This window comes from Lipophrys pholis (assembly GCF_963383615.2).
Source record: "Lipophrys pholis genome assembly, chromosome: 11".
NCBI classification, from domain to species: domain Eukaryota; kingdom Metazoa; phylum Chordata; class Actinopteri; order Blenniiformes; family Blenniidae; genus Lipophrys; species Lipophrys pholis.
In genome coordinates this window covers 22,215,549-22,233,017 of record NC_137631.1, presented here as the reverse complement: position 1 = coordinate 22,233,017, position 17,469 = coordinate 22,215,549, and the positions used below count along the sequence as shown (strand labels likewise).

Here is a 17,469-nt window from a genome sequence, read left to right as displayed (position 1 = left end):
CAGTCTTTATATAAATATATATAAATTAGGGGGAGATTAAACCAAATTGTGTGTCTGAGTTGTTTCTGTGCTTCCTCCCACCTTGCTGTGACGAGTCCATGGGCGGCTGCTTGCAGTCCTCCGCTCTGTGTCCGTTTCCACCGCAGTTATAACACGACAGGTTTCCTCCAGAACGTTTCTGGGCTCCATTTCCCATGAGGCCGTGTGTCTGGTAGAAACCGAAGCCCTGGTCGTGGGGCACGGGGCTGTGGCGGTAAAGCGGCGGCGGCGGCACCATCATGGGGTAGGAGAAGGGCGCCGCCCCGGCGGCAGCGGTGCTGGAGGAGGCGATGAGAGGGCTGAGATGGAGCAGGGGGCCCAGCGTGAAGAGGGACGGCCCGGCTGAGAACGGCTGCAGGTAGCCCGCCGCCGCATATCCGGGCAACGCCCCGTAAGCGCCGCAGTTCCCCCGACAACCACAGGAGCTGCAGACACACATGGAGGAGCTGTGACCCGAACTTTGATCCAACGAGGAACCAGAGGAGGGGGCCGGAGAGGGGCTGGAGGTCGGCTGGGGCAAGTAGTAGGCGTTGCCAGGGACCGCAGGCTTTGAGGAGGAACAGGAGGAGGAGAAAGAGGAGTAGGAGGACGAAGAAGAGGAGGTAGGAGGGTAGGAGTAGCATCCAGATGGAGACGGGGACGAGGAGGAAGAGAGATGGAAGTGAAGAGGAGGGTGGGAGACGTGGTGAAGGCTGTTGGAGGTGGAGGTCAGAGCGGAGCTGGTTTCTATCATCAGACCCATGCTGCCGCCCGGCAGGACGCGACACGCCCCGGACTCCTGGAGCCCGGAGGACACATCCACACTGTGGCCGGGGAATAGGTTCTCCAGCCTGACTCCAACCCCAACGCTCAGCCCCGAACTGAAACCTGCTCCAGCTGCAGGGAGACCCGAGACCAGCGGCTTAGTCCTGTCCTCTGTACACAGGGGAGGAGGCCTGGGCTTACGAGGGGAGGTGAGGATGCGTGCCGGGTTGGACATGGGGGACAGAAGCGTCTGATGGTGGTAGGAGGACTGCGGAAGACCGAAGGGGAGGTGGGACGAGGAGCAGGAGGGAGGCAGAGGGGGAGCTGGGTCGGTTTGGACAGGCAGGACCTGGGCCGTGGGGCGACTGGAGCCTGAGGGGCAGCTGGAGCTCAGGATGAAGAGGCCGGATCGGTCCTTCTCTGGACCCCCTGCTGCATCTGAACCCGACACTCCTGAAACACAAACACACAATCCCACGTGCTACTTCTCATCTACAAAATTATTTATTCTTACCAAAGCACTGAGAGTAAGTTAAAAGATTAGGGACTATACCTGTAAAATAATAAATTAACAAACACATAAAGTTGTTGCTCTAATAGATCCCTGAACTCTTTTAGCATCTTGTTCGGGATGACCCAGCAGCTCTGTGGGAAATCTTACGTCTGTGAACGTCTCTGGTCCTGTCGAAGGTGGAGTCGCAGCAGTGAGGAGTCCGCGGAGAGCAGGGGGAGCTGGAATAACCCGAGGACGAGCTGCTGTCCGTGCACGCCGGGTGGTGGTGCGACACGCCGTCCACCTCCACTCGCAGCTCTGCCAAAACACAAGTCACTGTTTTTTCAGGTTTTACCTACATACAACAACCGGGGCAATGCTGATCACGGAACATCTGTTTTATGAGTGGGGACCCCTGCTTTTCACATGAAATATATATATTATAGTGGGTCCAGTGCCATAAATGATATGTAATGTAATGCACGACGACCATCCCCTGCAAGGGATTAATGGGAAATTATGAATTCCAAGAAAACTAGTGTAAATGATTAATGTTCATGATGTTTGTATTGGAACAGTGGATGGTAACATACTGTTTTTAAATACCAGAAATACCCGCCCTGAACAGAACTGAACAGAACTCTTCACCTCGGCCTTCCACAACTTTCCTACTTAGTTTTTAGTGTGTCTCCCTCTGCTTTGAATTTTCTAAGATATTTTTTTGCCAAAGGGCAAAACTTAAGACTTTTATCAGCTTTTGCAGCTAATTGTGCACATTTATAACCGAAAGCCGAGGGTTTTGGATTATTAAGGCGCAGCAGCTCACTTACCTGTGGAGGTGGGGTGAGTAGGGGGTCCCATGTGGCTGGAAGGCGTCACCCTTGCGATACTGCTGCAGGACCACTTCTCCATCTTTATCTCTCTGCTGGAAACACAAAACCAGGAAAGTCAGAAACATAACGTGCTGAAAGCTAAAACTCCACGCATTTATATAAACTCATATTCAAGAGTATTTCCAGCAGGGAGTTTTATTTGTGTTCAGTGGTTTACATTGTGTAGAGTGAAGAATAACCTGCAGTTTCATCTCATGCTGCTGGACTGAGGACAGACTCGATGTTAGAGTAACTGACTAAGACATCATGTGGTACAAAGTGGAACTGCAAGACTGGACGGGCTTCAACAAAAGAAACACACAGACTCAACCTTTACAACAAATACTGTAAAATAAGATGAATCTGTGATTTTACTGTTTCAAAGAAAACATTGATTTTTAACAAATTTCCCAAGCTGAGAAACAACACAGACCCAAATTGAGATACTGATGCCATGAAAGATTTTTGTCAAACATCTACCTCATTGTAATGAAACTGGCCTCAAAGCGGTGCTGGATAACGTCACAGCTTTAGGATAAGTTTTCTCTGGACATTTTACTGTATTTTACAACAGAAAATATCATTAAAATTGGCTTTATGTGGAAATTGCAATCATTTTGTTTTTGTGAAAATACAGCCACAACAAAGAAAAACGTTTACGTTTAAATTTAAAGGTTATTATGGCATTATTTTTCCGGTCGGGTCCCTAAACTAAAACGTGTTTGACACCACTGGTGTAGAGGGCCAACGAGAGCTTGTGATTTTTATTGACCAAGAGGGGGCGACACTGACCACTCAACATAAACTTTGAGGCCTGCACCTAAACACACCTGTCCCATCTGAAAATCGCTGCAAGAACTTTCCACTTTGTGTGTCACGCACGCACGCAGGCGCGCGCACACACACACACACACACACACACACACACACACACACACACACACACACACACACACACACACACACACACACACACACACACACACACACACACACACACACACACACACACACACACACACACACACCTGGAAACATGCAGATACCAGGAACGGAAGCCCACTCCAGAGATAAGCGGGGCTCGTTGGAATGTTCACATCACTGTTCACTGATGATTGTGTAATAATGACAATCTGGACATGCGGACGCATTTCCTCGAAGGGTCCTGTTTTTGTGTTTTTGCACGAGTTTCTGGGATTTAAGTACATCTTATCTCTGCAGTCCACCTCCAGCTGGTTAACCATTGACACTGTGCGGACCGTTAGTGCAGGAACTTTTCTGTGGAAATCAGCTGCCGATCACTGCGTCTGTCAATTGTTAATGAAGCGAATTATCAGTCTGACACACTGCAGGTCAAATACACTTAAATCTAGGTTTTTCCACCCAGGAGTTCTTTTTATTTCAATTCGATAAATATCACATGACCTCTTTAGCTCTGTGTCCTCGGTGAACTGCAACACCAGAGTTAATCTGTTTATATTTGAGAGCGTGCAGAGACACAAGAGGTATTTTTCAACGTGACTCTGTGTCCAAATTGTGCTGATTTCCTCCAGATGTTGTGGTAAAACACAGCTACTTAGCCTTTTGTTATAAGGGAGGGTTGTTTAAATACTAACAGTGAGTCAAGCAGACAGAAAAATGTGGAGTTTGTGTTATCTGCGTCTTACTCTGCAGACTTCTGCAGCTCTAACTGGGTCTTCAGTTTCTTCTTTGCTCCTTGGGTCAGGTCATACTTGTTTAGGTCTTCTTCTGTGAGAGCTAAAAACTACAAGACATACAGGAAAACACAGTCAGAACCTTTTAGACTCTGCAAAAACATCTCATATTTCTTCACTTTCTAGTCAAAGCATGTTGTGACATGTAATGTTGGACAAAATCCACAGACAGGGAACGCTTTAGTGGCATAGGGTTGCATTGTTGGAGACTCTTAAAATCAATCAATATTATTTGGGTGCTTGAAACCATCATATATTTTGTGTTTTTCTAGTAAACGCCCAAAAAATGCATTCATCATTTTTAACACTTTCATTGTTTTTTTTTCTGGTAAAAACATTAAAAATAATAGTTTTTGCCTCAAAAAGAAATCAAAATCTGATTTTTTTTTATTTTGTGAGTAACTATTTTCATGAAAAGGCATTTTATATTAATGTTATTTCCTGGTAAAAACTGCCATTTGTTACTTTTTTGCGAGAAGACAGTATTCTGTGTTTTTTGGTTGTAAAAATTGTGAAAAGGTTTTTGTTGCTTCAAAACACATTAAATATGTTTTTCATGTTGTATTAACAGTATACTGTAAATGTCTTGGGAGCTTGAAAATGCTTTGAATATCAGATGTTTTCAGCTCTTTAAATCTCATAGTGAGACATCTAATTTACTTTTTTTATTTTAAATCTATAATTTGAGATTTGATGTTTCCAAGTAGTAAAAATTTAAATAATGATGTGTGTTTTTATGTATGAAAATGCATTCAATTATACATTTTCCCCCCAATTCTAAAGATACTTTATTGCTTGAGAACCATATTAAAAAGTAGGTGTTTTTTGTTTTGTTGTTGGCTTAAAAAGACATAACAGGTTAAATATTATTAATTAAAGTTGAATACAATTTTTGGGCATACCCCTTCCATTGCCCATCTTATAATCAGGCATGTAGTTTTTACAATACATTTTAGGTGTTTTATTTTTCTTTAAAAGCTCTAATATTTAGATTTTTTTCTGCAGCGAAAACTGTTCAAATATGTTGTTATTTTGGCAATAAAAACATTAACTCTCAAATGGCTTTTGCTTGTGAAAAGTCAACTTATTGGATGTTTTTCTCCATGTAAAAAGTCACACATTAGGTGAGAAGTGAAAATGGAAAAAGTGAAAATTGGCTTAAATATGACGCAGAGACAAAAAAAACGGTAGTTAAGGTGACTTTGAAGAAATGCAATGAGCCGTACAATGGGTTTATTTGGGGGGAATTGATTTTGTGCATGCTTTGTGGTATGTAAAATATAACTTGCTGTTCCTCACCTCCTCCATGGTGAGCTGTTTGAAGACGGGGTAATACTTGTGCAGCCGCAGCCTTCGGAGCCAGTCCAGGATGCCGTTCTGCTCCGGGGCGCCGGGCTGGGCCTGGGGCGACGGCTGCGGGTGGACCTGGGGGCGGGACTGAGGGTGAAGGAGGTGCTGGGAGAACAAGTGTGATGGACCGTGTTGAGGATGTGACTGGGAAGAAGAAGATGAGGAGGAGGAGGAGGTGGTGTCGCCCCCGCCGGGTGCGGGGCCTCGCGTGGGCAGGGCTGTCATGGGCGGAGGGAGGGAGGACATCTGATGGGAGTGTTGTGGGGGGGGGATGGAGGGGGGCAGAGCACCAGGAGGGAGAGGAGGGGGGATGGAGGAGAGGTGAGGAGTGGAGCGAGTCAACACGGAGCTGTGGGTACTGATGACGGGCTGGACGCTGGCCACTCGGTACACTACCCTACCAGAAGAGGGGGGGCAGAAAGGACTTCATCATCTCTGAGAACACTTTGAACGTGCAACACTAAGTTATAGCAGCAGGGATCAGCCATATTTATAACGTGGAGTGTGATATGCTCTTATCTAAGTGAGCCATGATAACCAGCTGACTAAAACGAAGTTAAACTACAGAACGAAAGAACGAAAGAAAGAAAGAAAGAAAGAAAGAAAGAAAGAAAGAAAGAAAGAAAGAAAGAAAGACTAGGACTGGCACTTCAATACATCATATTGAATTAATCAATTATTGGGAAAAAATATAACATAATGAGGATTTTATTTTCTGCTGGGTTTCAATCATTAAGAAAAGAAGAAGAACAAAAAAAACATCTCACCTATTGGCTCCTCTGTACTGCACCATGCAGCTGTGATCTGTGAGAGGAAAAACAAAAAACAGCATCACCATCTCTGCATCCTGGTCAATTTATTGTTTATCATTAGACATTTGTGTTTGTAATAGAGGCATATTATGATAATGTATTCAACTATCACCCATTTAAACTACACACTGTTTTAAAACAATAATTGAATAGTTGAAGACAGACCAGTAGAGAACCAATGGCTTGTGGGTCCAAACAGCTGTTTTATCATTTTAATTTGAACTTCACGAGGAAATCCTGCATCAACCTCTTAGCACGGCACAAATTAAATGTCCATCAAAGTAATTCTTCAACGATTTTCAATCTGAATGTCCAAAAACTGGCAGTGATTTTTGGCAGATTGTGTATCCATTAGTGCATTATAATAATCATTTACAGGTACTTGAAAACTTTTCTGTTGCTGCTGCAAACTTCTGCACATGTTGTGACGTGTCCAGTTCAGGCTATAATATCCTCATGCTTTAGTTTATACACAATGTACAGACATACTGTGATTTCACATTTGCCAGGATATTGAGGTGAATCTGAAACCCACATGATAAAAGGACACATAGAAACACACTACCGAGGCGGCTATAAATACACCCTGCGATGAGGTCACAGTCATGGATCGAGCACGCGCACGCGCACGCACTCGCACACGCACACGCACACACACACACACACACACACACACACACACACACACACACACACACACACACACACACACACACACACACACACACACACACACACACACACACACACACACACACACACGAGGTCAACACACTCTAGGCTTCCCAACACAAACATGCCACCCTGAATTCCCACACCGGACTAAAATAGACGCGTCCGCTCCCTCTGACACCTCGGGAGCACAGACTACAAATCCAGGCCGCAGCTTCACCTCCTCACTACAACCAACCAGAACTCCGAGTCGCAGTCTTGTCCTTTTTTTTACCCCTTCATGCTCCTCGATGCCTGGCATGGACTCCTTCATCCCCTCCTGTCCTTGCCCATCCCTCCTTGGCAGTTTCTTCCTCCACATCTAAGAATAGATGTGTCCTGTTTTTATACCCCCGCTGCCCTCTATAAACTTTGACTGGTTTTATGGACTATGCTGCCTCACTCTCTTAAACCCATCTGTTGATTGCTGCAACATGTTGTCTTCAATTTCTCTGCACTTAAAAGCTCCACACACGACCAAACTTACTGGAGCTGGAGGTCAACGGGCAGGTGGGGGCGACGGGCGTGGGCTGAAGGGAGGGTGGCGGTGGTGGTGGTGGTGGCACGGTGGATGATGGCGGAGAGGAGGGAGAGGTGGGTGAGAGGGGCCTGGTGGAGGTGAAGAACAGCTGGATGCTGTGGTGCTTGAGGACATGGTAGGGCAGGGCGGTGGGACATCTGTGAGAGGACAGGCAGATGTGGGGGTGGGGGTGACAAATAAAGCACGAGATGCTCTGATATCAAATGGAAAAGACTCCACAACAAATGTGACAACATGAAGAAGATTTGTGCACAGCCAGGAGCGAGAAGGAGATACTGTGATAAGACTGGACTGCACAATTTATCATCGTGACAACATACTGCAATGAATAACAGGGGGAGGGGGGGGGGCATAAAAACATTTACAGCAGTGAAACATTTTTCACAAATTGAATGTTTATCTAATATTGTGCAGTGTTAAGATATGACCATTCTAGAAATGTAATTTCAAAGCATTCAAATTGGGGCTGCAACAATTACCCAACAACATCAATAGAAACTAAAAAGATAAATTTCCCCCTGAATGAGACGTCTTCTTCACATCCTATCTCTGGCCAAAGTTCCACATGTGCAGCAGCAATTATCTATACTGAATATTGACGCAGAAATCTGTCCTACAGTTTAAATATAAAAAAAGGTTACTTACATTCCAATTGTCTCAAATGTCAAAATTCCCAACTTGATGTCATATTTTAAGTAAAAAATAGATTGTAGTGTTTCAGCTTTTATTGACTGAGCTCTTTTCGAGTAAACATCTTCACAAATGATCAAGAATATCAAGACTTGAAACTCACAGGCAGAAACATTTGTTTCTATTAAAAAATATATTCTAATCAACTTTTGTTGATTCGAATATCCACTTTTGTATTAAAAGTCACAGGGCTCTGTATTTATGTGTAAAATGACTTATTTGTGAAATAAATTGTCAGAACAACATGAAGTCATGATGACAAAACAAAAGATTTATAGTAACAGCAGATCATTGTATTCTTATCCAGAAAACTGGTGATGAGGCTTACCTGGGGTCCAGCTCTATGGATGGAGGGAGGAACTTCTCCAGTCCTTCATCTGGAAACGCCTGTGACAGCTTAGAGAGAAACATTCAACATGAGAATAAGCATGAACCAAACTGAGCAACTTGCGGCAATTCACTGAGATATACACCATTCGGCCATGACATTATGACGACTGACAGGTGAATTTAAATCAAACCAAAATTCAACAGTTGTATTCTGTATCAATATGCACTATATACTGTAATCAAAAATAGACTGTAGGTGCTTTTGGAATATATCCAACATTAACAATTATGTGTTTTATTGCACAACAAAACATGGCTCCATCCTGCCTCATGTCAACAGTTCAGGCTGCTTCTGCTGGTGAAACGGTGTGGGGGAGATATTCTTGGCACACCTTTGAGCCTCTCAGTATCAAATGAGTACGGTTTAAACTCCACAGTCTACTTGAGCATTGTTGCTGACCATATTCATCCCATTATCACATCATCTGGTTTATTGGACACGATGATGAGTTCACTGTAGTACCGCTGCCCCCAATGACAAGCTCTCATGCAGTAGAGCACTTTTTGGATGGGATTTATTGGTGATCGCATCATTGATGCAGGCACTGGATCAAATTCTCTGAGTACCTTGTTGAATCAATGTCACCAGGAATTAGGAAGGGGTACCACTTGGTACTGTCAAGGTGTACCCAGTAAAGTGGATGGTGAGCGTTTATCAGTCAGTCTTCACACTGTAGAGTTAACCTAAGTCTCACCTGGGACATCAGCTCCGCCACCTCGTGTTGACTTCTGACAACAGATAGCATGAAACCATCGGACCAGCTCACCTGGAGGGAGAGGGGGGTGTTCACAATGGAGTAGGAGAAGATAGAGTTAGATTAAACAAAATGCTGCAAAGAAATGATTAAACATGGAAGAAGTTTGAAAAAGTGAAGAATTTTACTTGTTAATGGACCGACTCACCTCAAACACGTATTCGCTGTTGTCTTCGGACTTGTGTGTCACTCCGCGCAGCACCACCCTCTCAATCACCGCTGAAAGAAGCGCACATCGTTTCACGGATGATTAACTGATAGTCACATATTTGAAACAGCTGCTCTGACGCCGTCATTCACTCCCAGACGATAAGCTTAAATGCCCTCGAGGAATTTCTACGCGGCTTATGCTCAAAAAGCAGTAAATCCAGGGAGGTCGGAGTCCGGAGCCACAGGTGAAGCAGTCTGAAAGGCCGGGGTGTGACTCTGCCTGTCGACTGTAGAAAGAACGGTATAGGTACAGCTTCAGCACGTCCGTACTGCTACCACTGGCTTCAGCTAAACTGCATCATAGATCATCAAGAAAGGCGTGTATGTGTTTAAAGGCCACGGACATGCTGGCGTGTTGGAATCATGTGACCGATTTCCTATTAGTAGAAAGATAAAAATAACAGAACTCAGCAAAAAAATCGAATGGTCATCATTGGCTTGCTCGGATGAGGGGAACGTGTGGGATCGCTGCAGGAGGCGTGACGAACCTTTGTGTGTTATGTTTGACATGAACTGGTTTCTGAAGAGTCCCGATAACGGCTTTGAAATGTGAAAGCTATTTCAATGGTTCTACAAAAAAACAAACCCTGTGGCACTGCCGTATTTTAATAGTATTTAAATGTATTTAATTTGAGTATTCGAGTTGGGCGATGCAACCGTACTTCAGATTGTCAGAGCTGGATGATCGCTGATGCCCAGTACAGGCTTAAAGTCACTGATCGCAAGTTAAATCTCTGTATTCATTGTCAAAAAACAAATATAAATTATTTTATTCCATTCTTTTTGGATCGGATGCCCCTTTGAGAAGTTTTGAGCATCTTTCTGGATCGTCCATATGCTGCCACCTCTTATATTATTTTGCTTAGAAGTGATGTGGAAAATAGTCTGAATTCAGACTTCTCGTGGTTTTGGGCTTTCACTTGGAGTTTTGTCTGATTTAAATGTTGCACCCAAGGGCTCATTGAACCTCAGTTGGTTCTACTCAATCCCTTCAGAATTCAGGGTTCTGCCCAAGGCTGTTTGTACTGAATGGTCCCACAAATAACATTGAGCTGTAGAGGAGCAGACTTTATTCAGACCAGTATAATAGTGGGAAACCAAATTATAATGAGAAATTAAGGAGCCCAGGTGAGCCCTCATTCCAGAAAGGTGTATGAAGAAGGCTCAAGTGGCAACTTTTTTATTTCTATTTGCAATATTTTTAGGGATTTCTGTACAGATGTCAGCTGGAATGTCCAGAAATTAAAATTGTTCAATTTCCTAACATAGCTTGTCTTTACTGTTTATTTGACTCATGTTTGGATTTTCTTGTTATTCTTATTAAGTAGTCTAGGGTGTAATCGTCCAGTCCCAAGCCTGGAGGTTTGATTTCCCCTTCTCACTCCGTCTGTGGGTCAAAGTGTCTTTGAGCAAGACAATGAACGCCACTCCACGTGTGCATGAATAAGTGAATGTGATGGATCATGTAAAGCACATCAAGATGTCTCCAGTGGTAAAATATGGTATATATGTAAAGTACATTGACCATTTAAAAGTCACTTTACGTTTTGAATAACCTGTAAAGCACTTTGGTCAGCACAAGTTGTTTTTAAATGTACTTTAAGAACTTTTACTTAAGCCACATAACATCATATAATCTCAGAACTGCAACAATAACTTATGACGCAGCATGTTTCAGTTGACACATTCATTATATCAGGTCATAATAAGTTGAATATATTTGACTCTCGTTGTTCAAATCTGAACATTTTCCAATTCCTTTGGCCCAAAACTGAACGTCCCATCAAAACTGTTGCTGCAGAGTGCTATGTCAGGCTTTGGGAAACATTTTCCAACATTTCAAACAACAATCACCTCATCATCACCAACAAGCTTCTTCCTGTTAATTCACCGAGCCTCTCCATGTGGTCAGATGTTCAGATAGCAACGATCCAAGCTAATCTGTGAGATCTAAATATGTTTACTCATTCATTCAGGATGATTCCTCTCTTGGCCTCGGTCCTGCGAACCATTTGAAACTCCTTGACACGTAATGACTCTGGCTCCTGCACACTCGTCTTCCAGCAGATGAGGCAGAAATCTTGGCAGTGGCTCCGCGTACATACATCAAACTGGGAGCGTACCATTGGAATCTGGAGCAGATTTCTCCTAAAACTTCCGGAAGAGGATCTGAGCATGTGGCCACCTTCGTTAGTCTGAGAGCAGCTGAATAAATTCAATTCAAAATAAACTAACTTTCCCAAAATAATTACCTTTTATTTGCATCTAAAGAAACTCTACATTTTTAAAAAGTAACTCATAAACTTGGATGACAGAAAAGGCAGGAAGACACAAGCCTAAAAGCACAAAGAAAACATGGATACTTTCCCCCACTGCATTTTACAAATATCTTGAGGTACGTTCACTTTTGCCACTGTGGTACAATTAAACCTGATCGTCGTCAGTCAAAATGCATTTGGGAACATATGAAAACATGTGCGTGTTAATGGTTAACGGTATAAGTGTGCACATTTTTGATTGTGTGCACACACGCCTGTTTCTTTGTGTGGATGCATGCCCCAGGTGCAGAGGCAGGTTGGAGCTGCTCCGCCAAGTTAAACCGGTGTTCGTGTGTGTGTGTGTGTGTGTGTGTGTGTGTGTGTGTGTGTGTGTGTGTGTGTGTGTGTGTGTGTGTGTGTGTGTGTGTGTGTGTGTGTGTGTGTGTGTGTGTGACTCTGACATTTTAGACTATGCAAGTCTGTGAAACCACGTCAGGCGTGCGGGGGCAGGCAGCAGGGGAGAGAAAGAGGTGAGTGCAATGGGGGGAATGAATAGAAGGACGGATAAAGCAGACACACGTCGCTCTGCAGCTCCACACACACCGCCTGCCATTCACACTAATCTACCCCTTTGCACACACACATACACACAAATTAAATCCAGCCGAGTGCATCGTATACACATTGTGCTGGTGGTAAGAGTTTCAGTTATCTCCTGAAGAGATAATACAGATTATCACGGCTCACACCGCTTTATTTTCATTTATCATTTTACAGCCTCGGATTAGGCATGCAACCGAAAAAAAGCTTGTTGTGAAACAAAATATTGGAAGCTTGGTGTAATCTGCATGATCATAGGTGGAAAAATCTCTGTGTGTGTGTGTGTGTGTGTGTGTGTGTGTGTGTGTGTGTGTGTGTGTGTGTGTGTGTGTGTGTGTGTGGTGTGTGTGTGTGTGTGTGTGTGTGTGTGTGTGTGTGTGTGTGTGTGTGTGTGTGTGTGTGTGTGTGTGTGTGTGTGTGATGCTGGTGACAGCTACGCAGTGTGACCATGGGGTAGTGACATGGCTGAGCATTGTGTTACAGAGAGAGGCAAGCAGCCAAGACAATAAGAGCCCGACATGGAGAGCTTGGAGAGCTTCATCCCGGCTTAGATCGCACACTCCACACCCAGACCCAGCAGCTGGTCTCTGGCTGATTGATTATGAAGAGTTGATAATGGAAGATATCCTCACTGATCATTTAGGCTTTTGGTAAAACCGAGAGTTAAGTTTGTATGTTGACTCTGTTGTCAGCTTTGACATGTTGCCTTTTTCACTACTAAAGTCTAACGTGGTTCACTGCTGAGCTACACCCACACGTGTTCGTCACGATGACAGATCAGGCCTCTTCCCCAGACTGTGTAGGAGTATACAAACAATGTGTAACTGACTCCCCCCGGTCATTTCGGACTGCATTCACATTAGGCTGGACACATTTCAAAAGTTCCTTATTCTTGTAATGATTAAACCCCAAAATAACTCATGTCTGTTAATCACAGCAGCATATTCATCAGTTTTCTGCATAAAAATATCAAACCAATGCTGTGTGTACCGGCAGGGGGGCTATGCAAAATGTGAAGATCACAACAAACACATTACCGTATTCTCTGGACTATATATGCCACACCTGAGTATAAGTCCCACTGGTGCTTAATTTGCACTTGTTAACTGTAACTGCATCTTCAGTCAGCTGCTGTTCCAAAACCTTCTGTGGATTTGTTCCTCAACTCTGAGCCTCGTGATTTTAGCTTACGATTAGCCTTCTTTGTTTTCTTCATCACTGCTTTTCTACCGTCTCTCACACGTTTCTCACACACACTGAACTCTTTCTGATGCTTTTTTCCTGTTTACTGCTTCACATCTTATAATTTTTACTTCAAACCTAATTCGATTTTTCTTTTTGGAGACATTGTTCTTGTCAGTCAAATACAATAGTAATGTAGGTTTTTCTGTGGTACTGTAGCAGCTTTCTGCTGTCATACAGAGACATCTAGTGGTCCTACATGGTATGTACCTGTATATACATCACTTCCTCAGAAAAGTTGCATGATCAGCCAAGCAATTGAATAAATTTGACTTTCAATCCCCAAAAACATGGTAACAGCATTTCAAAAAAAAAAAAAAGAAGGATTTTCTATATTTGCAGAAATATGACAACACTGACAAACAGAACCATACAGCTGGTTGCAATGAGATGCGGCAGTGAAAGCCAGCAAAATTACATTAGCATGACATCCCTACTATTAGTAGTCATGCAGCCTGAGAAGCGATACTTTCGTCAATGAGAGAATGGAGAATCACTGTGGCAAACAGAATTTGTGACTGCAATTTTTTTTTAATCTCATCATAGGTTTTGCAAAAGCGCATTGAATAATCCATTTTAGCATGTTACACTGCAATTTTCACATTTGTTGTAATAATACTTAATTCACTTTATGTAATAATAATGAGAAAAAAAACAGATTTTTTCTTGAAGTTAATTTCCCCATTTGAAGTTGAGCCACCCAATGACCTTAACCTATATCTTTGCTATGAGTGAGAAACTGACTTCAACAAAACACTGGTAGTTATTGACCAGATGTGTTTTATCACTTTGGACACACATCAACATTCCAGGTGTGATACACAGTAGTATAAGCATGAGTTTGGTGAACCTTATGCAAATATATTCTTGGTGCATCTATTAACCTGTATTTTATGGACCACAGAAGGTTTGGTGATTTTCAAGTGGGTTGTGGTATTCTGGAGAGTGGATATGGGTACTTTAGCCAATAGGTAGAAACCATGAAAACTGATGCCGGAGGGGTAAAGAAATGAAAATTAAACCTTCAACAAAGAAACAAAGAGGGACTTTCTATTTAGATAACTTAGAGGAAAATTTTAAATATCACAAAGTTCATACAGTACACACACACACACGCACGCACACACCCATACATATACGTGCACACACACACACACACACACACACACACACACACACACACACACACACACACACACACACACACACACACACACACACACACACACACACACACACACACCTAGGCCTTAGGGCAGCATTCTTGAAGCTTTAGTTGTAATCTTCAGATGTGCCAGCATGTCACATCTTGTTTGACTGGGCTTAACTGAGTGTATAGCATGACATATACACACTTCATGCAGATGGTCGGTGGGGGTGAAGCCACACATACACTCGATATAAATACACACATGCAGTTGGTCAGACAGAGCGTCTCCGTCCGGCCGACCAGAGAGCCACTGTGTAGAAGCTGCACAGAAACATGGCCGCTCACCTTTTGCTGCTTTGCCCTGGGGGTTCTGGGAAGCCACTGCATCCTGGCTCTGAGTCGGGGGAAGAGGCGGAGGCAGGTGAGCGGCAGGTAGAGGAGGGGGAGGAGGGGGTGGAGGAGGAGGAGGAGGAGGAGGAGGGCGTAGGTCTGGGTGAGGAGAGGTGAGCTCCTCAGGGATGACTTGGTCTCCTTGTCCTAAGGCTGGGTTGGCCTCTCTGGTCTGGCTCTGGAGGGCAGAGGTCAGAGGTCAGAGGTCAAAGGTCAGGACCACAGAGCAAAGGTAACGAGATGTGAAGTACAGGTGAATGCTTCCACTCAGGTTTGGGGAAGGGATGCAATGCCAGGAATGTGTGACACTAAATTTACAGCAAAGTAACTAAGTAACGAAGTAACTATCCTCTTGAAGATGATGCAGAAAATTAACCACTTAGTTCCTCAATCTTCATTTAAAGAGAACTTTTCTTCCATGTCCAGAACACTGACAATAGAGGTGTGAAGACAAGGCAGAACATGAGTAAAGCATGAAGGCATGTTTTAAGAATGATCTTAAAGTGTAATGAAGAAATACCTGTCAGAAGACAAAACAGAAGTATAATGGTACAAACGGGGCCAAAATTATGCATTCGATTCTTCATTTCAACACAAATGTAACTGGAATAAAACATGCATCCACCTTCAAAACTACTAAATTAAACTAAGGCTTGTGCAACACGAACAACCCTGAAACCCGGGAACAGTCCTACGCTTGACTGGTGACATTCCGCTGGAGAACGAACTGAGCGGCGCGCTCACTGATGTTGGCTCTGGGCTAAAACAAAGTGAGGAGGAAGGCCGGCTTAGATGAGAGGAAACCAATATTTAACGAGGACCGTCGACTCTGAGCGGCTCGTTTATATTTATAGCAGCGTAAAGAGAAATCGACGGGACGGGAAGAGTCGACATCCAAACGGGCATTTAAAATGAAGCCGCTGGGACAAAACACTCTAAACCCCTCTAACTGGAACAGGCTTCCAAATGAGCAAAAGAACAAAAACGCAACAAAAAACAACTTGCTCAGAACTTCCGTACTACGCCTTTTCTGTGGGAACTTCAGCTTCCTCCAACATCCAACATGCTTGTTGGGTTCATTTGTCTTCTCGTGTGTGTGTTCGTCCTCGTCTTTGCCCGGTGGTTTAGAATGAGCTTCCAACTCACCGTGACACCAGCCTGGATTCTGTATTTTGGACAACTAATTTATTCTATTAATGGTAAAAGGTGTTTTGCCATTCTTCAACTTTTCTAACTTTTTGTTTTTATTTGAAGAGAGTCCCATAATATTATTGGTTTTCCTCCATTATATGATTTGTCTCAGTATCATTTGGCGGACATTTCCACTTTAATAACAGAATCAGTTTTGAATATGTAAGCCAATTGTGACAAACTAAAAGTCAATGGAGCACTGCAGTATCTTTAAATTGTTTCAGTTTGATGATTTTTTGAAGCACCAAAGCTTTGAATTGACTCTCCTGGCTCAGATGGAAGTTGTTCCAGCTGTTCTCAGTACATAGAAGCTCCAAAAAAAGACAGTAAAACCTTTATGAACTATTGAGTTAGGAACCTAAAACAAAAGAAAACAATGCAGAGAATGAATTTCACTGCTGTTTTCTTTGGAACCGATTTGATCATATGTTGGCCAAAATAACTTTACAAGTTGGTAATTTGTTCTACAACCTTCGAATGGAAAAGAAAAAAGCAGGTTTGTTGGAAACGGGTAAAATAACAGTTTATTTGATTATAGAGGATTTGTTCCTTCGGGCTGTTATTCCTGGGTTGAAGTTTGAAAGCAGAACATTGTAAGGTGGTAATCCTGCTCCACAAACTGTCAGCTTCCAACACAAATAAGAAAATCTCTCATCTCAACATCATAAAATGTTACCTCCACAGTTAAGTTTGTGAAAAATGTTCCACTTAGGCTGTGCTCCCCAGTATTGTTATGAACACAATCTAAATCTTAACCCACACCCTCTCACATTCCCACGGATGGGAAACTTTAGAATCACTAAAGTTTTCGCAATGGAGGAGAAACATAGAGAACACAGTGAGAGCAGGTTGTCTTCCAATCTAAATTCACCATCAGCAAGCACAATAGAGGCCAATGGCAGCCATCACCAATGTGACGTCTAAATGTGTTTGAACCGGTGAATGGGATTAACAGTGTTAAGTACTTTGAAACTCCCAAGCCAGTAAAAAATCCTACAAGTTAAATTAATCAGTCGGTAGTTTGATTTTCAGACTGTAAGACGCTACTCATTCTGAGAATAATCTATCTTTTAATGACTCATGATATGATTCAGCTCTGTAGGATATATAAACTGGAATACACAGCGCACTCTTGTGACTGTATTTTCTGGATTATGACAAACATTTTAAAACTGTGCACGCACATGCACACGCACACGCACACAAACACAGAAAATGTTCTATATATTATGTTGTATAAAGGAAATGGAGAGGAAATGCTGTACATGACAACATTTAGATGTAATACACTTATACTTATAGAAAATCTGATCAGA

The 17,469-nt window shown here is 43.0% G+C and overlaps 1 protein-coding gene across 1 annotated transcript in view; it reads right to left on the bottom strand.

Moving 5' to 3' along the window:
* The window catches only part of zcchc14 (zinc finger, CCHC domain containing 14), a 31,109-nt gene that overhangs the window by 3,715 nt on the left and 9,925 nt on the right, over positions 1–17,469 (bottom strand). The window contains exons 2-12 of the mRNA XM_080475469.1: positions 14,918–15,140; positions 9,261–9,331; positions 9,053–9,124; positions 8,296–8,363; positions 7,224–7,414; positions 5,981–6,017; positions 5,163–5,610; positions 3,816–3,913; positions 2,107–2,201; positions 1,445–1,594; positions 82–1,236 (exon numbers count right to left, since the gene is read on the bottom strand). Coding sequence (XP_080331595.1) covers positions 82–1,236; positions 1,445–1,594; positions 2,107–2,201; positions 3,816–3,913; positions 5,163–5,610; positions 5,981–6,017; positions 7,224–7,414; positions 8,296–8,363; positions 9,053–9,124; positions 9,261–9,331; positions 14,918–15,140 — 2,608 coding nt within the window. The remainder of the gene's footprint in view (positions 1–81; positions 1,237–1,444; positions 1,595–2,106; positions 2,202–3,815; positions 3,914–5,162; positions 5,611–5,980; positions 6,018–7,223; positions 7,415–8,295; positions 8,364–9,052; positions 9,125–9,260; positions 9,332–14,917; positions 15,141–17,469) is intronic.